The sequence below is a fragment of the Sturnus vulgaris genome, chromosome 7 (genome assembly GCF_052056855.1).
Source record: "Sturnus vulgaris isolate bStuVul1 chromosome 7, bStuVul1.hap1, whole genome shotgun sequence".
Lineage (NCBI taxonomy): Eukaryota > Metazoa > Chordata > Aves > Passeriformes > Sturnidae > Sturnus > Sturnus vulgaris.
In genome coordinates, this window is record NC_142249.1 from 40,361,283 (window position 1) to 40,376,358 (window position 15,076).

The window sequence follows — 15,076 nt, forward strand, 5'->3', positions numbered from 1 at the left end:
CACTTCCTTTGTGTCTTCTAATTAAAAATTATTACCTTCATATATAATCATTCTGATGTAGAACTTAAACAACATTGCTTTCATTTTTAATGGCTTTTTTAGGAATTATTTCTCACCTCTCACTTGTGTTCCCCAGGTTATGTTCTCACTTTTTTATTTTTTTTTTCCCCAGAACCTGCCTGCTTTAGAAATTCTCTGCCATTATTTGGGGGTTTATTTAAAATACCTCCTTGGCAACAACATTTTAGTGCAATGTTTCCTATAACAGTTGAAATTCCTGTTTAATTGCAAAGGTGACTTTTTAGGACCATCACTGTTGAGTGCATTGTTGTGGTCAGCAGAACTAAAATATTCAAATTTTCTCTTTACTTAGTGTTAATTTTATTTCTTTATTAGTAATTACACTGAGCTTATATCTTAAAGTTTTCTCTTAAACTTTTGCCATCTGCTTTGAACTGCAAATCCATTTGAAATAGTTATTTTAAGCAGTTCTTGTTCCCTGCCTTAAATAAAATGACTTGAGAGGCAAAATTTTTATTTAGTGCAGCAAATTCTCCATCAAGTGTAGGGAGAGGATTTGACTTTCCTGGGGAAAAGGGGAACTGGATAAAATTCCAGGATTTCTAGATACAAGTTAATTGAATATGTGCCAGATATTCCCATTTCTGCACCTTGTTTGGTGCTGGGATGGTGGAAATGTGTGGAATTTGATCCTGGTGTGGTTTTTTTGGAATAAGAAGATAAAAATCAGAGCTCTGAGCAGACCAGAGTTCATGAAATCTGTGCAAAACCTGGGATTTTTCCAAAATCTGCTGGGATTTGTTCCCAATGTGTGGGAGCTGCTTGGGAATTCCCAGGGATGGGTCATGGCCAAATTTTCCTTGGGCATTGTGCATTCCTGGTGATAAAATTGTGATCAAACAGCTCTGAGGTTTATCTGAAATAACACTTGAACTTTGCAGTTTTAATACAATTGGTTAAAAAAAAAAATTGGAATTGTTTTCTATAAATCATGGATTAAATCAGAGCATTTATTGATGATACAAAGATAATTTGAGTGCCTGAGCTGTGTGTTGGAGATCTGTAAAGACTATTTTAAAAAATAATAAATTAATTTGTTTCTATCCATTATCATTAAAGCGTAGGGAGGATGAAAAGAATTCTAAAAATTTTATTCTCCTTATTTTTTCTTTAAATTTCTATTAACAAACATTTTCTTTATACCCTTTGAAATTTAAACCTAGTTCACCTTCTAATCCTATCTCACAACCAAAAAAAAAAAAAAACCCTAAATAATTCCAATAAGTACACTAACTATTTAACCCACCACATCATTTGAGATTTATTGGTTAATGTATTAATTGAACAAATCAAAACCACTACAAAACCCGATTTTTTTGATTTTTTTTTTTTTTTGTTTTTTTTTTTTTAAATCCAGCTTAATGGAGCAAACTCCAACCCAGATGGGAGAAGAGGCTGTGAGGTGGGCAAAGCTGATCATCCCTCTGGTTGTCCACTCAGCTCACAAAGTGCAGTTAAGAGGTGCCACTGCCCTGGAGATGGGGATGCCACTGCTCCTGCAGAAGCAGCAGGAGGTGGCAGCTGTCACCGAGCACCTGATGACCACAGTGAGTGACAGTGACAACTTTTGGTCACCAGCATCAATTTGGGGGTGTTAGGGTGAGGGGGGGACACATAAATTTCATTTCCTGTGCATTGACAGCGACTTCTTGATGTGGTTTTAATGGGGAAAAAAAAAAAATGGAAATATAGGAAAAAAAATGCCCAGCAACAAAAGGGAATGGGAGACAGATTTTGGAGGCAGAAAAGCAGAGGATTTTCAGCATTTTCCATCCTTTAGGGTTCCTCATTCTGGGCAGCAGCAGCCCTTTGGTGTTTTTGATGAAGCTTTTCATGTTCCCATCACTTCCAGGGCTGTCTTACTTATTTTGCCTTATTTTCTGCTCAAAAACCCAAAAACCCAACCAACCAAGGTGAGGGTTTGGGTCAGGGTGTGTTTTGACTTCAGAGATAGAGGAAATGCAAATATTTGAAGAAATGGATTTTCCTTTGTTGGTTGCCACTGTCAGATCAACAGCCATAAATTTCGATTAAAAAGAGAATTAGAAACTAAAAAAAGACAATCAGATGGTAGCAAATGCTGTGTGGTGCAGAATGAAATCTTTCTGATGTAGAAACAGATCAGCTGTGTCCTCAGACATTGGTGTGAGTGTGTAGTTTTTAGAATATTTCAAACCTATTTCTTGTAGAAATTCTATTTTTTTTTTCTGTCTGCAGAAATTAATTTCCGAACTTCAGAAATTATTTTCTGCAAAAAACGAAACTTTCGTGTTAAAGCTGTGGCCCCTGTTTGTCAGATTGCTCGGAAAGGTAAGCAAAAAAACAACAAATCTTTTTTAAAAAAAAGGAGTTTTTAAACAGCAGAAATGTCTTTTTAATTCTCAATTTTTTTCCTGCTCAGACTCTGCATCGAAGTGGGAGCTTCATCAATTCCCTGCTGCAGCTGGAGGAGCTGGGATTTCGCAGTGGCTCCCCAGTGGTGAAGAAAATTGCCTTCATTGCATGGAAGAGCCTCATTGATAATTTTGCCCTAAATCCAGGTAGATTTGAAAAAAAAAAAAAAAAATAAATAAAATGAACCTGATTTGTTTTGTTTACTTGAATACATAACTGGAAATAAATATTTTGTTAGTGGTCATTGAATTGTGGATATCCACATGGTGCTGCATAAAAATTCGTTGTGTGTGTGCACAGCTAAAACTAAAATTTTTGTGTTTCTTTGTTGTTTTTTTTTTCTTGTTTTCTTTTTGAGGCAAAGTGATAGTTCAATCCTAACTTTTCTGCTGGGAGTGCTAGAAATAGAATAAAATTAGTAAATCTTGTTTTGTAGTGCTAAAATTGATCCAAACAGCAATGAAATAGAGAATAAAACATTCTGTATCTTTTATTTTGGATGGTGTGGTTTAACTAGAGAAAGGCAACACTTCAGGATTCCAGAGGTGTTTTAAAAAGTTGTTTTAAAGGTATAACCTAGATCTGGATAATTTTTTTGTCTATCCTGTGTCAAAATAGAATATTTTTTTACCTTGATGGTGCTGCTCTGTGTTCTGAAGAGAAAACTCAGTGTTTGATTTTTCCTTTCCCTGGAGCAGATGGGACATAACAGAGCCAAGCAAAGGGAATTTCTTCTGTTCATCACAAAATCCCAAAATGGGTCAGGTTGGGTCCAACCTCCCTTCTCAAGCAGGGTCAAGTTGGAATTCAGAAAATTGAATTTTAATCTTGGTATTGAAAAGAAACACTTGATTTTTTCAGAGTTGTTCTAGGTAGTAATTAAAGCACTAAGAGAATTTGAAAGGTTTACATGGTTTGAGTTTTGCAAATTATTGTTAATTTGAAGCTGAAATAGATGAGGGGAAAAAAAAAACCCACAACGTTTTAATCAAATGTTGCTGAGCTGTGATTTAATAATTTCTATCAATTAAAATGCACTTTTTGGATTTCCCAGATATCCTGTGCAGTGCCAAAAGGCTGAAACTGCTGATGCAGCCCCTGAGCTCCATCCATGTGAGGACAGAGGCTCTGGCACTCACCAAGCTCGAGGTGTGGTGGTATTTACTGATGAGGCTGGGACCTCACCTGCCCTCCAACTTTGAACAGGTAACAAAAATCCTGCTCACTGTGCAGCCCAGGCCTCTCTGAGCTCTGGAAAATAAATTTTCCTGCTTCATCCCTTTCTGCTTTGGGATTGAAAATCAAACTCCTTCAAGGAACCAGTTTGTCCTCGTGTGTGATTTAAAGGAATGTTTGGGACTCAGCAGCCCTAAAATATTGGAGAGTCTGTGGGAATGTCCTGTGAGCATCTCTGAAAATCTCCTCTTAGTGCAGTCTTGATTAATTAATTAAATAAAGATTCTTGGGCTTGGAAAAGGCCTGCCATAGGAAAACTGAGCAAAAGGTCATGGTTATTTAGGAAGATAGAAAGAAAAATGCTGCAGGTGTTCCATTTCTAGTCACATTGTAAATGGAATGGACCTGTTTCTATTCAACACCTGGATTTCATGAAATTAATCTTCAATGGGAGTAAAAAGAGGGAAAAGGATTTTCTTAGGCTCATTAAAATCTATTGCATCCAACAGGAATTTTTGTTTGATTAGGTATTTCCCTAATTCATTATAAATACCCAGAAACTCAGATTTATGAACACCAACCCAGAGTGTGATGTTTGAAATGATTTTTTTTTTATGGCTTTAGCTGTTGCTGGGATCCCTTTGCAGGTTTGTGTCCCATTAATCCAGAGCACCCTGAGTGTGGATCCTGCTGCTGCATTCCCAGGAACCCCCTCACGTCCCAACAACCCCAACCTGGGCTCTGCAACCCCTGGGCAGAAATCAGGTACATGAAATACATGAAATTTCCAGCTCCATTTCACTCATCTCTCCTGTTTGTCATGTTTCTGCTTTTTTTTTTATTTGTAATTCTTATTCTTGGAAACAGGGATTTTTCTGCATGGTCACTGCAGAAATCATGGTTTATATGGGGTGAAATGATGCTGTTGAAGTAATTATTTAAAGTTTTAAAAGTTGTTCCAATCACAGTTTGAGGATTAGTTTTAATATCCTGAATTGTTTTTTTTTTTTCTGTTGCAAGGGAGCTCTGGTTTGGAATCTTTGTTTTTCATATATTAACACATGAGCTATTTATACCTGCCCTTTTATTTCTGTAGCATTTTTAATTTCTGCCTGAACACTGGAGATTCTTGGAATGGTTTCCTTTGTTCCAAGACCTTACAACTCATCCAGGGACACCTCCCACTGTCCCAGCTGCCTCCAAGCCAGGAATTCCCTCCCAATATCCCCTCTAACCCTGCCCAGTGATGATAATCCATCAGGAATTTTAATACTTTAACCACATGTGAAATCAAATTTATTTAACCTTTATATCTAAATATCCAATAAAGAACTCCTGGTTTTTCTTCCCTTTCTGGAAACCTGGCATCCATGGCTTGTGCATTTCTATTCTGCTAGAATTTCTTCTATTTATATAATTCTGTAATTAACAGCCTCAGGGATATCCTGAATTTGGGGAATTTCCTGTATTCCTTTCTTTTAAAAAGTTCATCTTAGTCCTGTGACATCACAGCTGAATTGGTGAAAATATTAAAATATTTTGCCAAGACTGAATTTGTGTTCCAGGTGACAATTTCCAATGGAAACTTTTTTTTTTTTTTTTTGTAGCAGCTGATTTTTACAACAGCACTTTAGTGATTGTGGAACCACAGCTTCCATGGGGATTTCTGTGGCTAAAATAAAATCTGGTGTCCCAGAATTTAAAAAAAATAATCATAATAATTAAAAAAAAATAGAGCTGTGATGGCAAACCCCACTTCCCTGAGAAACCTGGCTGTCAGAGATGCCTTTCACATTTATGATTTATCCTTTCCTTGGGCAATTTAGGAATTTTCCCTGCAATGTGTGAGGCATTGAATTGTGGATTTTTATCCCTCCCTCAGGTCCTTTCCCATTTGTGAGCCCAGGAACTCCCAGGATGGCCCTGAACAGCAGCACAGCAGGAGTGGTTCTCTTCCCTTCCATCCAACTCCTGGGAATTGAAATGTTGCTCCATTTCCTCATGGGACCACAAGTTGTGGATTTTGCAAAGCAAAACAAACTCGTGCTTAGCTTAGGTATATGAGTTTTAAAAATATATCTATTTAAATATATATTTAATTAAAAAAAAAAAAAAAATTAAAATTTGCATCATCTCAAATTTTATCTCATTGGAACCAAACGATTTAAACTTTTAAGTGTTGTCATCTTAAAGATATTTTTATATAAAAAAAAATGCCTTGAACACACAAATAGTTGATTGTTTTTTAAAGCTTATTTTCCCAATAACATGCAAAGTAACAGGTTGATGAAATGTGGTTTTTTTTTTTTTGTTCTTTTAGAGCCTCTCCAGTACCCACTGATCAATAGCCCTTCTTTTTTTTGTAAGCATGCCAGCACTCTGATAAATGCTGTTCAGGATGGCTTTGTTGGAATTGGAAAAGAAGTTCCTGGTAAGAATTCAGTGATGGAATTAAAATATTTTCTGGAAAATCAAGTGGGTAAGGAAAACATAAGAAAGCAGCACTTTGTGATATCCTGATGTTCTAAAAAAGCAAAACTTGGTCTGACTTGTGTTGAAATTTAAATTTTGGCTGAAATCAAACCTGTCCTTGAACACAATTTATATTTTAGCTGCATTTTTGTCGATTATTTTGATTGCAAACTGAATAAAAACGTTGTCACCTTGCAGATTGTTTGCTGAATGTTATCTGGAAGGACATGAATGGATTTGTAAAAACAGCAATTGAAGCAGGTAAAAAAAATCTCATTTTTTTTCAATTTGTCATTGCTCACCAGGCAGAGGTGGTTTAGTTTTAAATTGCACCATAAATTGTTGATGCTTCATTGCTTGGGTTTAATCTGAATGAATAATTCTGTTTTATTTTAAAACAATTTCAGAAAAAAAACAACCCCTCCAAAATTCTTTAGGACTGAGGAATGGAGATAAAAATTAAAAGTTTTTGACTCTGGTGCCTTTTTTTTTCTTCATTGAAATTCTGTTCCATAGTAAACTGTAATGTCTGCAGATGTATAAAAGTTGGTTTTTGGTTTTTTTTTAAATGCCTTTTATCCAAGGAAAAGTCCAGAATATTCATAATAATTCAAACTTTTCTATCAAAAAATCAAACAGAAAATGAAGAAGCATTCTTTGGATGAATACAAAATTCCACAACTTTAATGTTGAAAAAAATCAAATCTTTAATGAAACAAAGGTGTTTTCATTTCCTAATTAAATTTGGAAGTTTTTATTTAAACTTAGAAATTTCATTTATGTTATGAGCAGAATTAGTACCTGAATCTCTGAAATATTTGGTAAATTTTTCCAAATTTACACAGGATTTTTTTTTTTTTTTTTTTTGTTTTGCACTAAAATTTGAAATGATGCTCAGAGTGACCATTCTGCTGTGACTGGAAATATTCTTTATTTCAGGAAATAAGAAAGAGAAACAAGGCTCAGAAATACTGACCATGTTACTGCAGGCTTTAAAAAATATTGTGAGATCAAATTCTCTGCCTGTACAGAAAATTCTGGTAAGTTTTTTCCTGAAAACCATTTCAGATTTAGCAGCAAAATTGGCTACAGGGTTCAAAAAAAAATTGTGGAGACCTTGATGGAATTTTTTTTTTGTGTGTGTGTTTTTTAACTGAAGGGAATTGTTTCAATTTTTCTTTTATTTGTGGTGTTGCTTAAAATATTTGAACCAGAAAAAAATATATATATAAATGTGGGTTTTTTTCTCTCATCCTGTATTATTTATATATAAATATATATATATATATATATATATATACACACCAGAAAAAATTTATATAAATGTGGGGGTTTTTTTTCTCATCCTCTATTATTTATATATATAAATATATATATATACCAGAAAAAATATATATATAAATGTGGTTTTTTTTCTCTCATCCTGTATTATTTATATATATAAATATATATATATACCAGAAAAAAAATTTATATAAATGTGTTTTTTTTCTCTCATCCTGTATTATTTATATATATTAATATATATATATATATATATACCAGAAAAAAAATTTATATAAATGTGTTTTTTTTTCTCTCATCCTGTATCATTTATATATATAAATATATATATATACCCCAGAAAAAATTTATATAAATGTGGGGGTTTTTTTCCTCATCCTCTATTATTTATATATATATAAATATATTTATATATCAGAAAAAAAAAATATAAATGTGGGGTTTTTTTTGTCATCCTGTATTCTTTATATATATAAATGTATATCAGAAAAAATACATTTAAATGTGCTTTTTTTTTTTTTTTTTCCCCCCTCTCATCCTTCTAGTCTCTCATTGATATCACTGTCAAGGAGTTGCCTCCAAAAGTATTGGGATCTCCAGCTTATCAGGTTGCTGATATGGATCTTTTAAATGTAAGTCTGAATTCATTCTGGGACTTTATTAATGCTGAAATGTATTGGAAAATCAAATTATTCTATGTTCCACACTGCAGGCTTTGTTTGCAATTCGTTTTCTGAGGTGTAAATTAATTGTAATTAATGAAATTACTGCAGGAAAAGAGCTGACAGTCATTAGTGAATGTCATGTTCTGTGTGCTGCATCAGAAGGGGGGAACAGATAATAAAATATTTATAAAATAAACAAAAAAACCTGTGAAGAAAAGCTGAAATGATGCTGAATTTTGGGGATTTTTTGTTTGGAGAGCAGCAAACTTGAGTAGGAAAGTGAAGTTTGAATTGACAGATATTAAATCCATTTTGTTAAATACTCTCAACGTTAGCAAACCTGAAATATTTGTGACAGATTTGAACAAAAATTGCCCAAAAATATCTCTTGCATTAACCTGGAAATGAGCAAATCCCAGGATCTGGCAGCATCTTAGGATTTTTAGTTTTTAGGATTTTTTTTCCCAATTTTCCCCTCTTCTTTTTCTGTTCAAGTGTTAGAATTGACAATTTTGGAACAACTTTTAACAACTGTGAATTTCTGTCTCAGGATTTAAATACAATAAAGAAACACTTGTGGAAATGAGACAATCATTTCATTTGATCAATTTTCTTTTAACTTCTTAATTTCTTTTTTAAGGGAACTCCAGCTTTATTCCTAATCCAACTACCTTTCCACAATAACCTCTTGGAAAGCTGTGTGACAGATGAGAGGTACGTAGAGCTTAGAAAATACGACAAAATTGATTTTATTTATATTTTTTTTCCTTCTAATTTCAGCTGAAGGGAAAAAAAAAAATTAAAAAAAAATAAAATAACATCTTACCTATGGAATTTCCTTCCCCAGATTCTTTGGGATTTTGGAAAGTCTGGTGGGTTTTGCCCTTTCTGGCCCCACATCTGCCCTGGCTTTCAGTGAGTCTGTGCTCTGTGTCATTGATCAGAGTGCAAAGCAGGTGGGCAACAAGGAACAGCTCTGGAGAATGTGGAGTATTGTTGTTAATCCTCTCACTGAATGGATTCATCAGGTAATTAATTCATTAATTACAGCTTTTTACTTCTCCATCCTCAGAAATCCCACAGGGGGAGAGTTTTGCTGAGCATTTATCTCAAATTTTTTTTTTTTTTTTTTTTTTTTTAAAGGAATTTGATGTTTTGAAGGGATAGTGAAATTAGATAGGTTGGCATAATCCTGCTGGTAAAAACCATGGAAATCCAGGTTTGCTTGGTGGGGAAATAAAATAAAATAAAATAAAAGAAATCCCAGATTGGGATGTTCAGGATGTAATTAGACCAGAGTTTTACTCATGTCAGACATCTTTCATGTAATAAAAGTCATATAAATTAAAATATTTAAAAGATTTATCAGCTTATTTACTAAGAAATACATTGAATATAATGTAGGAGTTGCTGAATGAATTCATCCTCATAAGTCATTAGATCTAAAAAAAAAAAAAAAAAAAAAGTTTATTTAACAAGCAAATTATTCACAAGTATGAAAAAAAAAATAATATTAAACCATCAAACTTTTTAATTATTGCAGAATAACGAGGTGAACCAAGGAGATGCCCTGGAGCACAATTTCAATGCTGTGTACAGTGCTTTGTTACTGCCAGTATTCCACATTTTCCCCACTCAGGGATTCCCACAGGTAACTGCAAATGAATCAAATGAATTCCAAAATTAATTAAAAACCGATGTGGGATTGATGAAATCTCTGAATTCTCCAAGCTGACTTTGGGTTTATTCTGCTGGGTTTTGGGTTCAGTAAAAAACCTGCATTATACCACAGGTTTAAAACCCTAAAAAATTCCCTAAGTTTTGACAGAAAAAAGAAAACAAAAAAAAAAACAATTTATTTTTTTTTCTCTATGCACAGATATTGATATTTATCAACTTTTCCTCTTTTTTTTTTTTTTTTTTTTTTTTTTTTTTCCCTTAAAGCCAACTTTGAAATCTTTATTGAAATCTTGGTCAGACCTGTATCGAGTTTTTGCTCGTTGTGCTGCTCTGGTTGCAACAGCAGAAGAAAATCTTTGCTGTGAAGAATTTTGTGCCAAAATAATATCTGGGCTAGAAGGTGAAACTTCAGTAGTGAGTATAAAATATAAAATTTAGCAAATTTCTTGAAAATTGGATTTAAGAACGTGTTGTAAGTTCTGATTTCTAGAGGGTGGAGTGGTTTGGGGGAAGATTTAAAATTTTAAGAATTTTTTTTGCTGGCGGGAGTTGGTAGAGAAATGAAAGAAAGGAGTAAAAAGAATTTTAAAGTTTCCATATTTAACGAGTTAAGGAGATTTTTAAGATTGGTTTTCTAATTAATAATAATGGTTAATGAGTGGTATGGTGATGGTAAACCACAAAGCTCATTGCAATTAGGAAAGAGGAACGTGGAACCATCAGCCTTGTACACTAAAATATGAGGATTTTATTCCTAAAGCTGAATAAAAGAGAAAGATTTTGAAAAAAAAAAACCCAATATTTTTGATACCTAAATTATCTTCCCAAACTCACACCACAAGGGGATGGGGATGAACTTTTAGTTTAGGATATAAAACTTTGCATGCTTAAAGTTCACTTTGGAAAAAAAATCCTGTGAAAGAAACAAAAAAAAAATGGAATTTAAAAAAGCTGAAATTTAGAGGATCCCATCATTGGATGCTGCTGTATCCTGATAATAAACATCATTTTCAAAAATCACTAATTACTAAATCAAATTTAATTGAAAAATTCAGTGTGAAGTTACATTCAAACTTCTTTTTGCTCACAATCTCACTTTTCCTTTTAAAACAAGTTTGGCCTCATTTAGAAGAAATTGGATGGATTGAGAGGGGAAAAAAATAAAATTTACTTCTCTTTTTCTATGCACTGAGAATTATTCGTGTTCTGCTGTTAATAACTTAATTATTGTGCCTGTAATGACTTTTCTGACAACCAGGCTTTGTCCTTGAACTTTCATTTTCTTGATTTCTCCTAAATGTTTTTTTATATCTTAATTATTGGAATGAGCAGCTCATCCTCAATGGAAATCTGGATTTAAAATGGAATTTTATTCCTCTGACCTGATCATGCAGAACAATTTCACTCACCTGTCATTAAAAATTGGGTTTTTTGCTGTCCTGAACACCCAACCTGTTTTTTTTTTTTAATGTTTGCTCCTTTGAGGATTGAATTTTTTTGGTTTTGCTGGTTGATTTTTTTTTTTGGTTTTTGCTGGTTCATTTTTTGTTTCTGTTGGTTGATTTTTTTTTTTTCCTAGTTGATTTTTTCTGATTTTTTTTTTTTTTTTCTAGTTGATTTTTTGGTTTTGCTGGTTGATTTTTTTTTTTGTTAGTTTGTTCCTACTGGTTGATTTTTTATTTTTTCTGGTTGATTTTTTGCTGGTTCATTATTTTGTGTTGTTTTTGCTGGTTGATTTTTGTTTCTGCTGATTGATTTTCGGTTTTGCTGGTTGATTTTTTTCTTTTTACTGGTTCATTTTTTTCTTTCTTTTTTCTGGCTCATTTTTTTCTTTTTTCTGGTTCATTTTTTGGTTTCTTTTTTCTGAATGATTTTTTTGTTTTTTCTGGTTCATTTTTTCATTTCTTCTTCCTGGTTCATTTTTTTCTTCCTTTTTTCTGGTTCATTTTTTTCTTTCTTTTTTCTCGTTCATTTTTTCATTTCTTCTTTCTGGTTCCATTTTTTCTTTCTTTTTTCTCGTTCATTTTTTTCTTTCTTTTTTCTGGCTCATTTTTTTTCTTTCTTTTTTCTGGCTCATTTTTTTCTTTCTTTTTCCTGATTCATTTTTTAATTTCTCTTCTCTGTCCCCAGGAGCTGTCCATGCTGGAAGGTCTCACCCACCTCGTGTCAGTCATGGTCGATTGCATCAACTTTGCCCCCTATGGCACCAAATTCCAGCCCAAAAATCGATGTAAGAAATAATTAAATTTGGGGATTTCTGGGTGTGCCTGCAAGAATTGCTTCAAAATTAGAGTTTAATCTAAGAAAAAGGTTCATTTTGTACAAAATATTCTTTGTTTTGTTTCCTATTCCCTGCTGAAGTTGAAGAAGTAAATTTTCAAAAAAGCATAATTGAGTAAAAAAGTGTTTATCATTTCTCTGTCCCATGGGAATTTGTTCAAGTAGTAAAATGCTGATTTTTTTTTTTTTTTTTTTTTGGTTAAAATAGTAAAATGCTGATTTATGCTCAAGTTGTTAAATCAAATTTTAAACTGTTTCTATTTAAATCTAGTTTGGATTCAACTGTTTTTATATAAATCTCGTTTGGGAATCCAAGTTCTCTCCCATATTCTCAACATTCCACTGCCTTTTGTTGTTAAGTGTGTTAATTAATGAAAAAATCAAATTTTAATCAAATTCTTCCATTAAAAATATGTTCAAGTTGTTAAATCAAATTTTAAACTGTTTATATTTAAATCTAGTTTGGATGAAATTGCTTATATTTAAATCTAGTTTGGGAATTCCAAGTTCTTTCTCTGCTGTAGCCTCAAGGTTCAGCTGCCTTTTGTCATTAAGCGTGTTAATGAATGAAAAAATCCAATTTTTAATCCAATTCTTCCATTAAAAATATGTTCAAGTTGTTAAATCAAATTTTAAATTCTTTATATTTAAGTCTAGTTTGGATGAAATTGATTATATTTAAATCTAGTTTGGGAATCCAAGTTCTGTCTCTGCTGTAGCCTCAACCTTCAACTCCCTTTTGTCGTTAAACGCTTTAATTAATGAAAAATCAAATTTTTAATCAAATTATGCATTAAAAGTATGCTCAGGTTGTTAAATCAAATTTTAAATTGTTTCTATTTAAATCTAATTTGAATTAAACTGTTTCTCTATCAGTCTACTTTGGGAATCCAAGTTCTGTCTCTGCTGTAGCCTCAACCTTCAACTCCCTTTTGTCGTTAAACGCTTTAATGAATGAAAAAATCAAATTTTTAATCAAAATATGCATTAAAAATATGTTCAAGTTGTTAAATGAAATTTTAAACTGTATTTATATAAATCTAGTTTGGATTGAACTGTTTCTCTATAAATCTAATTTGGGAATCCAAGTTCTGTCTCTGCTGTAGCCTCAACGTTCCCCTACCTTTTGTCGTTAAACGCTTTAATGAATGAAAAAATCCAATTTTTAATCCAATTCTTCCATTAAAAATATGCTCAAGTTGTTAAATCAAATTTTAAAATGTATTTATATAAATCTAGTTTGGGAATCCAAGTTCTGTCTCTGCTGTAGCCTCAACGTTCAACTCCCTTTTGTCGTTAAACACTTTAATGAATGCAAAAAAATCCAATTTTTAATCCAAATTTTAATCCAATTTTTAATCCAATTTTTCAATCCAATTCTCCACCCATCAGCTCCCCAGACACCCACGGAATGGGCAAAGAAAAAAAAGGAACCTCTTGGCAAACTCTGCTCTCTCTTCAAACTTCTGCTGCTTCTCCTGAATTCTTTCCACGAGCTTTGCTCCAAGGACGAGCCCTGGGAATGTTTGGTGGCCATTGGGGTGTCCCTGGTGGCCACCCTGCACAGCATCAGCAGCCACGTGTCCCTGCCTTCCCTGCTCGCTGCCACTTTGGATTTTTTTGCCAAACCTTTGGTTGTGTTTTACGAAAAGAATAAGTGAGTGTTTGGGGGGGGGGAAGGAATGATGGAAGAGAGGGGAGTATTGCGGGGGGAAAATGAAAAAAAAAAATTAAGTGGTTTTTATGGGAAAAAAATTTAAAAATGAGTGGGGTTTATGGGGAGAAAATTGAAAAAATAAGTGGGGTTTTTTGGGGGGAAAATAAAAAAAAATAAGTGGGTTTTTTGGAGAAAAACAACAAAAGTGAGGTTTTTTTGGGAAAAATAAAAAAAAATAAGTGAGTTTTATGGGGGAAAAATAATACAAATAAGTGAGGTTTTATGGGGAGAAAATAACAAAAATAAGCAGGTTTTATGGGAAAAAAAAAAATAAGTGAGTTTTATGGGAAAAAAATAAAAAAAATAAGTGGGTTTTTTGGGGAAAAATAAAAAAAATAAGTGGGTTTTATGGGGAAAAATAAAAAGAAATAAGTGGGTTTTATGGGGGGAAAATAAAAAAATATAAGTGGGGTTTTTTGGGGAGAAAATAACAAAAAGAAGTGAGGTTTTTTGGGAAAAATAAAAAAAATAAGTGAGGTTTTATGGGGAGAAAATAACAAAAATAAGTGGGGTTTTATGGGGAAAAAATAAAAAAAATAAGTGAATTTTTTGGGGAAAAAATAACAAAAATAAGTGAATTTTTTGGGGAAAAATAAAAAAATAAGTGGGTTTTATGGGGAAAAATAAAAAAAAATAAGTGGGTTTTATGGGGAAAAAATAAAAAATAAGTGAGTTTTATGGGGAGAAAATAACAAAAATAAGTGGGTTTTGTGGGGAAAAATAAAAAAAAATAAGTGGGTTTTATGGGAAAAATAAAAAAATAAGTGGGTTTTATGGGGAGAAAATAAAAAAAATAAGTGAGTTTTATGAAAAAAACCCAAGTGAGTTTTATGAAAAAAAAACAACACAAAGAACAAGTGAGTTTTATGGAAAAAAACATAAGAAAAATAAGTGTGTTTTACGGGGAAAAAAAATTAAAAAAATAAGTGAGTATTGGAAAAAAAATTTTAAAAACCAAGTGAGTTTTATGGAAAAAATGCAAATATTTCAGCTTTTTAATGCAAATATTTATGGGGCCTTGGAAATGTGTTGAAGGAGAGCATTAAGGATGCCATTAGAAGTTAATTAATAAGAAAAACTTCAAATTAAAGTTTCTACTAATTTCTCCTAAACTCAGCATATCAGTATCCATGGAATTTAAAATAATCTGAGAAATTCCCATCAGGAAATTCTTTAATCCCCAACTGAGGCTGAATTATCATAAAATAATTCCATTAAATTGCTCTCTACAAAATAAAATTTACAGTGCTGGAATTTTTTTTGTTCTGTTCAATTTTTTATACTTGGAGATAAATGAAGCAGCAAAATAGAAATAAATTGAATTTTT

The 15,076-nt window shown here is 32.4% G+C and overlaps 1 protein-coding gene across 2 annotated transcripts in view; it reads left to right on the plus strand.

Moving 5' to 3' along the window:
* RIF1 (replication timing regulatory factor 1) overlaps positions 1–15,076 on the plus strand; it is a 30,702-nt gene that overhangs the window by 4,903 nt on the left and 10,723 nt on the right. For both annotated transcript variants that reach the window (XM_088168412.1, XM_088168413.1), the window contains exons 6-21: positions 1,439–1,628; positions 2,299–2,391; positions 2,483–2,621; positions 3,530–3,681; positions 4,299–4,416; positions 5,534–5,707; positions 5,972–6,082; positions 6,322–6,384; positions 7,063–7,163; positions 7,953–8,039; positions 8,713–8,786; positions 8,920–9,100; positions 9,616–9,723; positions 10,017–10,166; positions 11,883–11,982; positions 13,425–13,689. In XM_088168412.1, the coding sequence (XP_088024538.1) occupies positions 1,439–1,628; positions 2,299–2,391; positions 2,483–2,621; positions 3,530–3,681; positions 4,299–4,416; positions 5,534–5,707; positions 5,972–6,082; positions 6,322–6,384; positions 7,063–7,163; positions 7,953–8,039; positions 8,713–8,786; positions 8,920–9,100; positions 9,616–9,723; positions 10,017–10,166; positions 11,883–11,982; positions 13,425–13,689 (2,106 nt within the window). The remainder of the gene's footprint in view (positions 1–1,438; positions 1,629–2,298; positions 2,392–2,482; positions 2,622–3,529; positions 3,682–4,298; positions 4,417–5,533; positions 5,708–5,971; positions 6,083–6,321; positions 6,385–7,062; positions 7,164–7,952; positions 8,040–8,712; positions 8,787–8,919; positions 9,101–9,615; positions 9,724–10,016; positions 10,167–11,882; positions 11,983–13,424; positions 13,690–15,076) is intronic.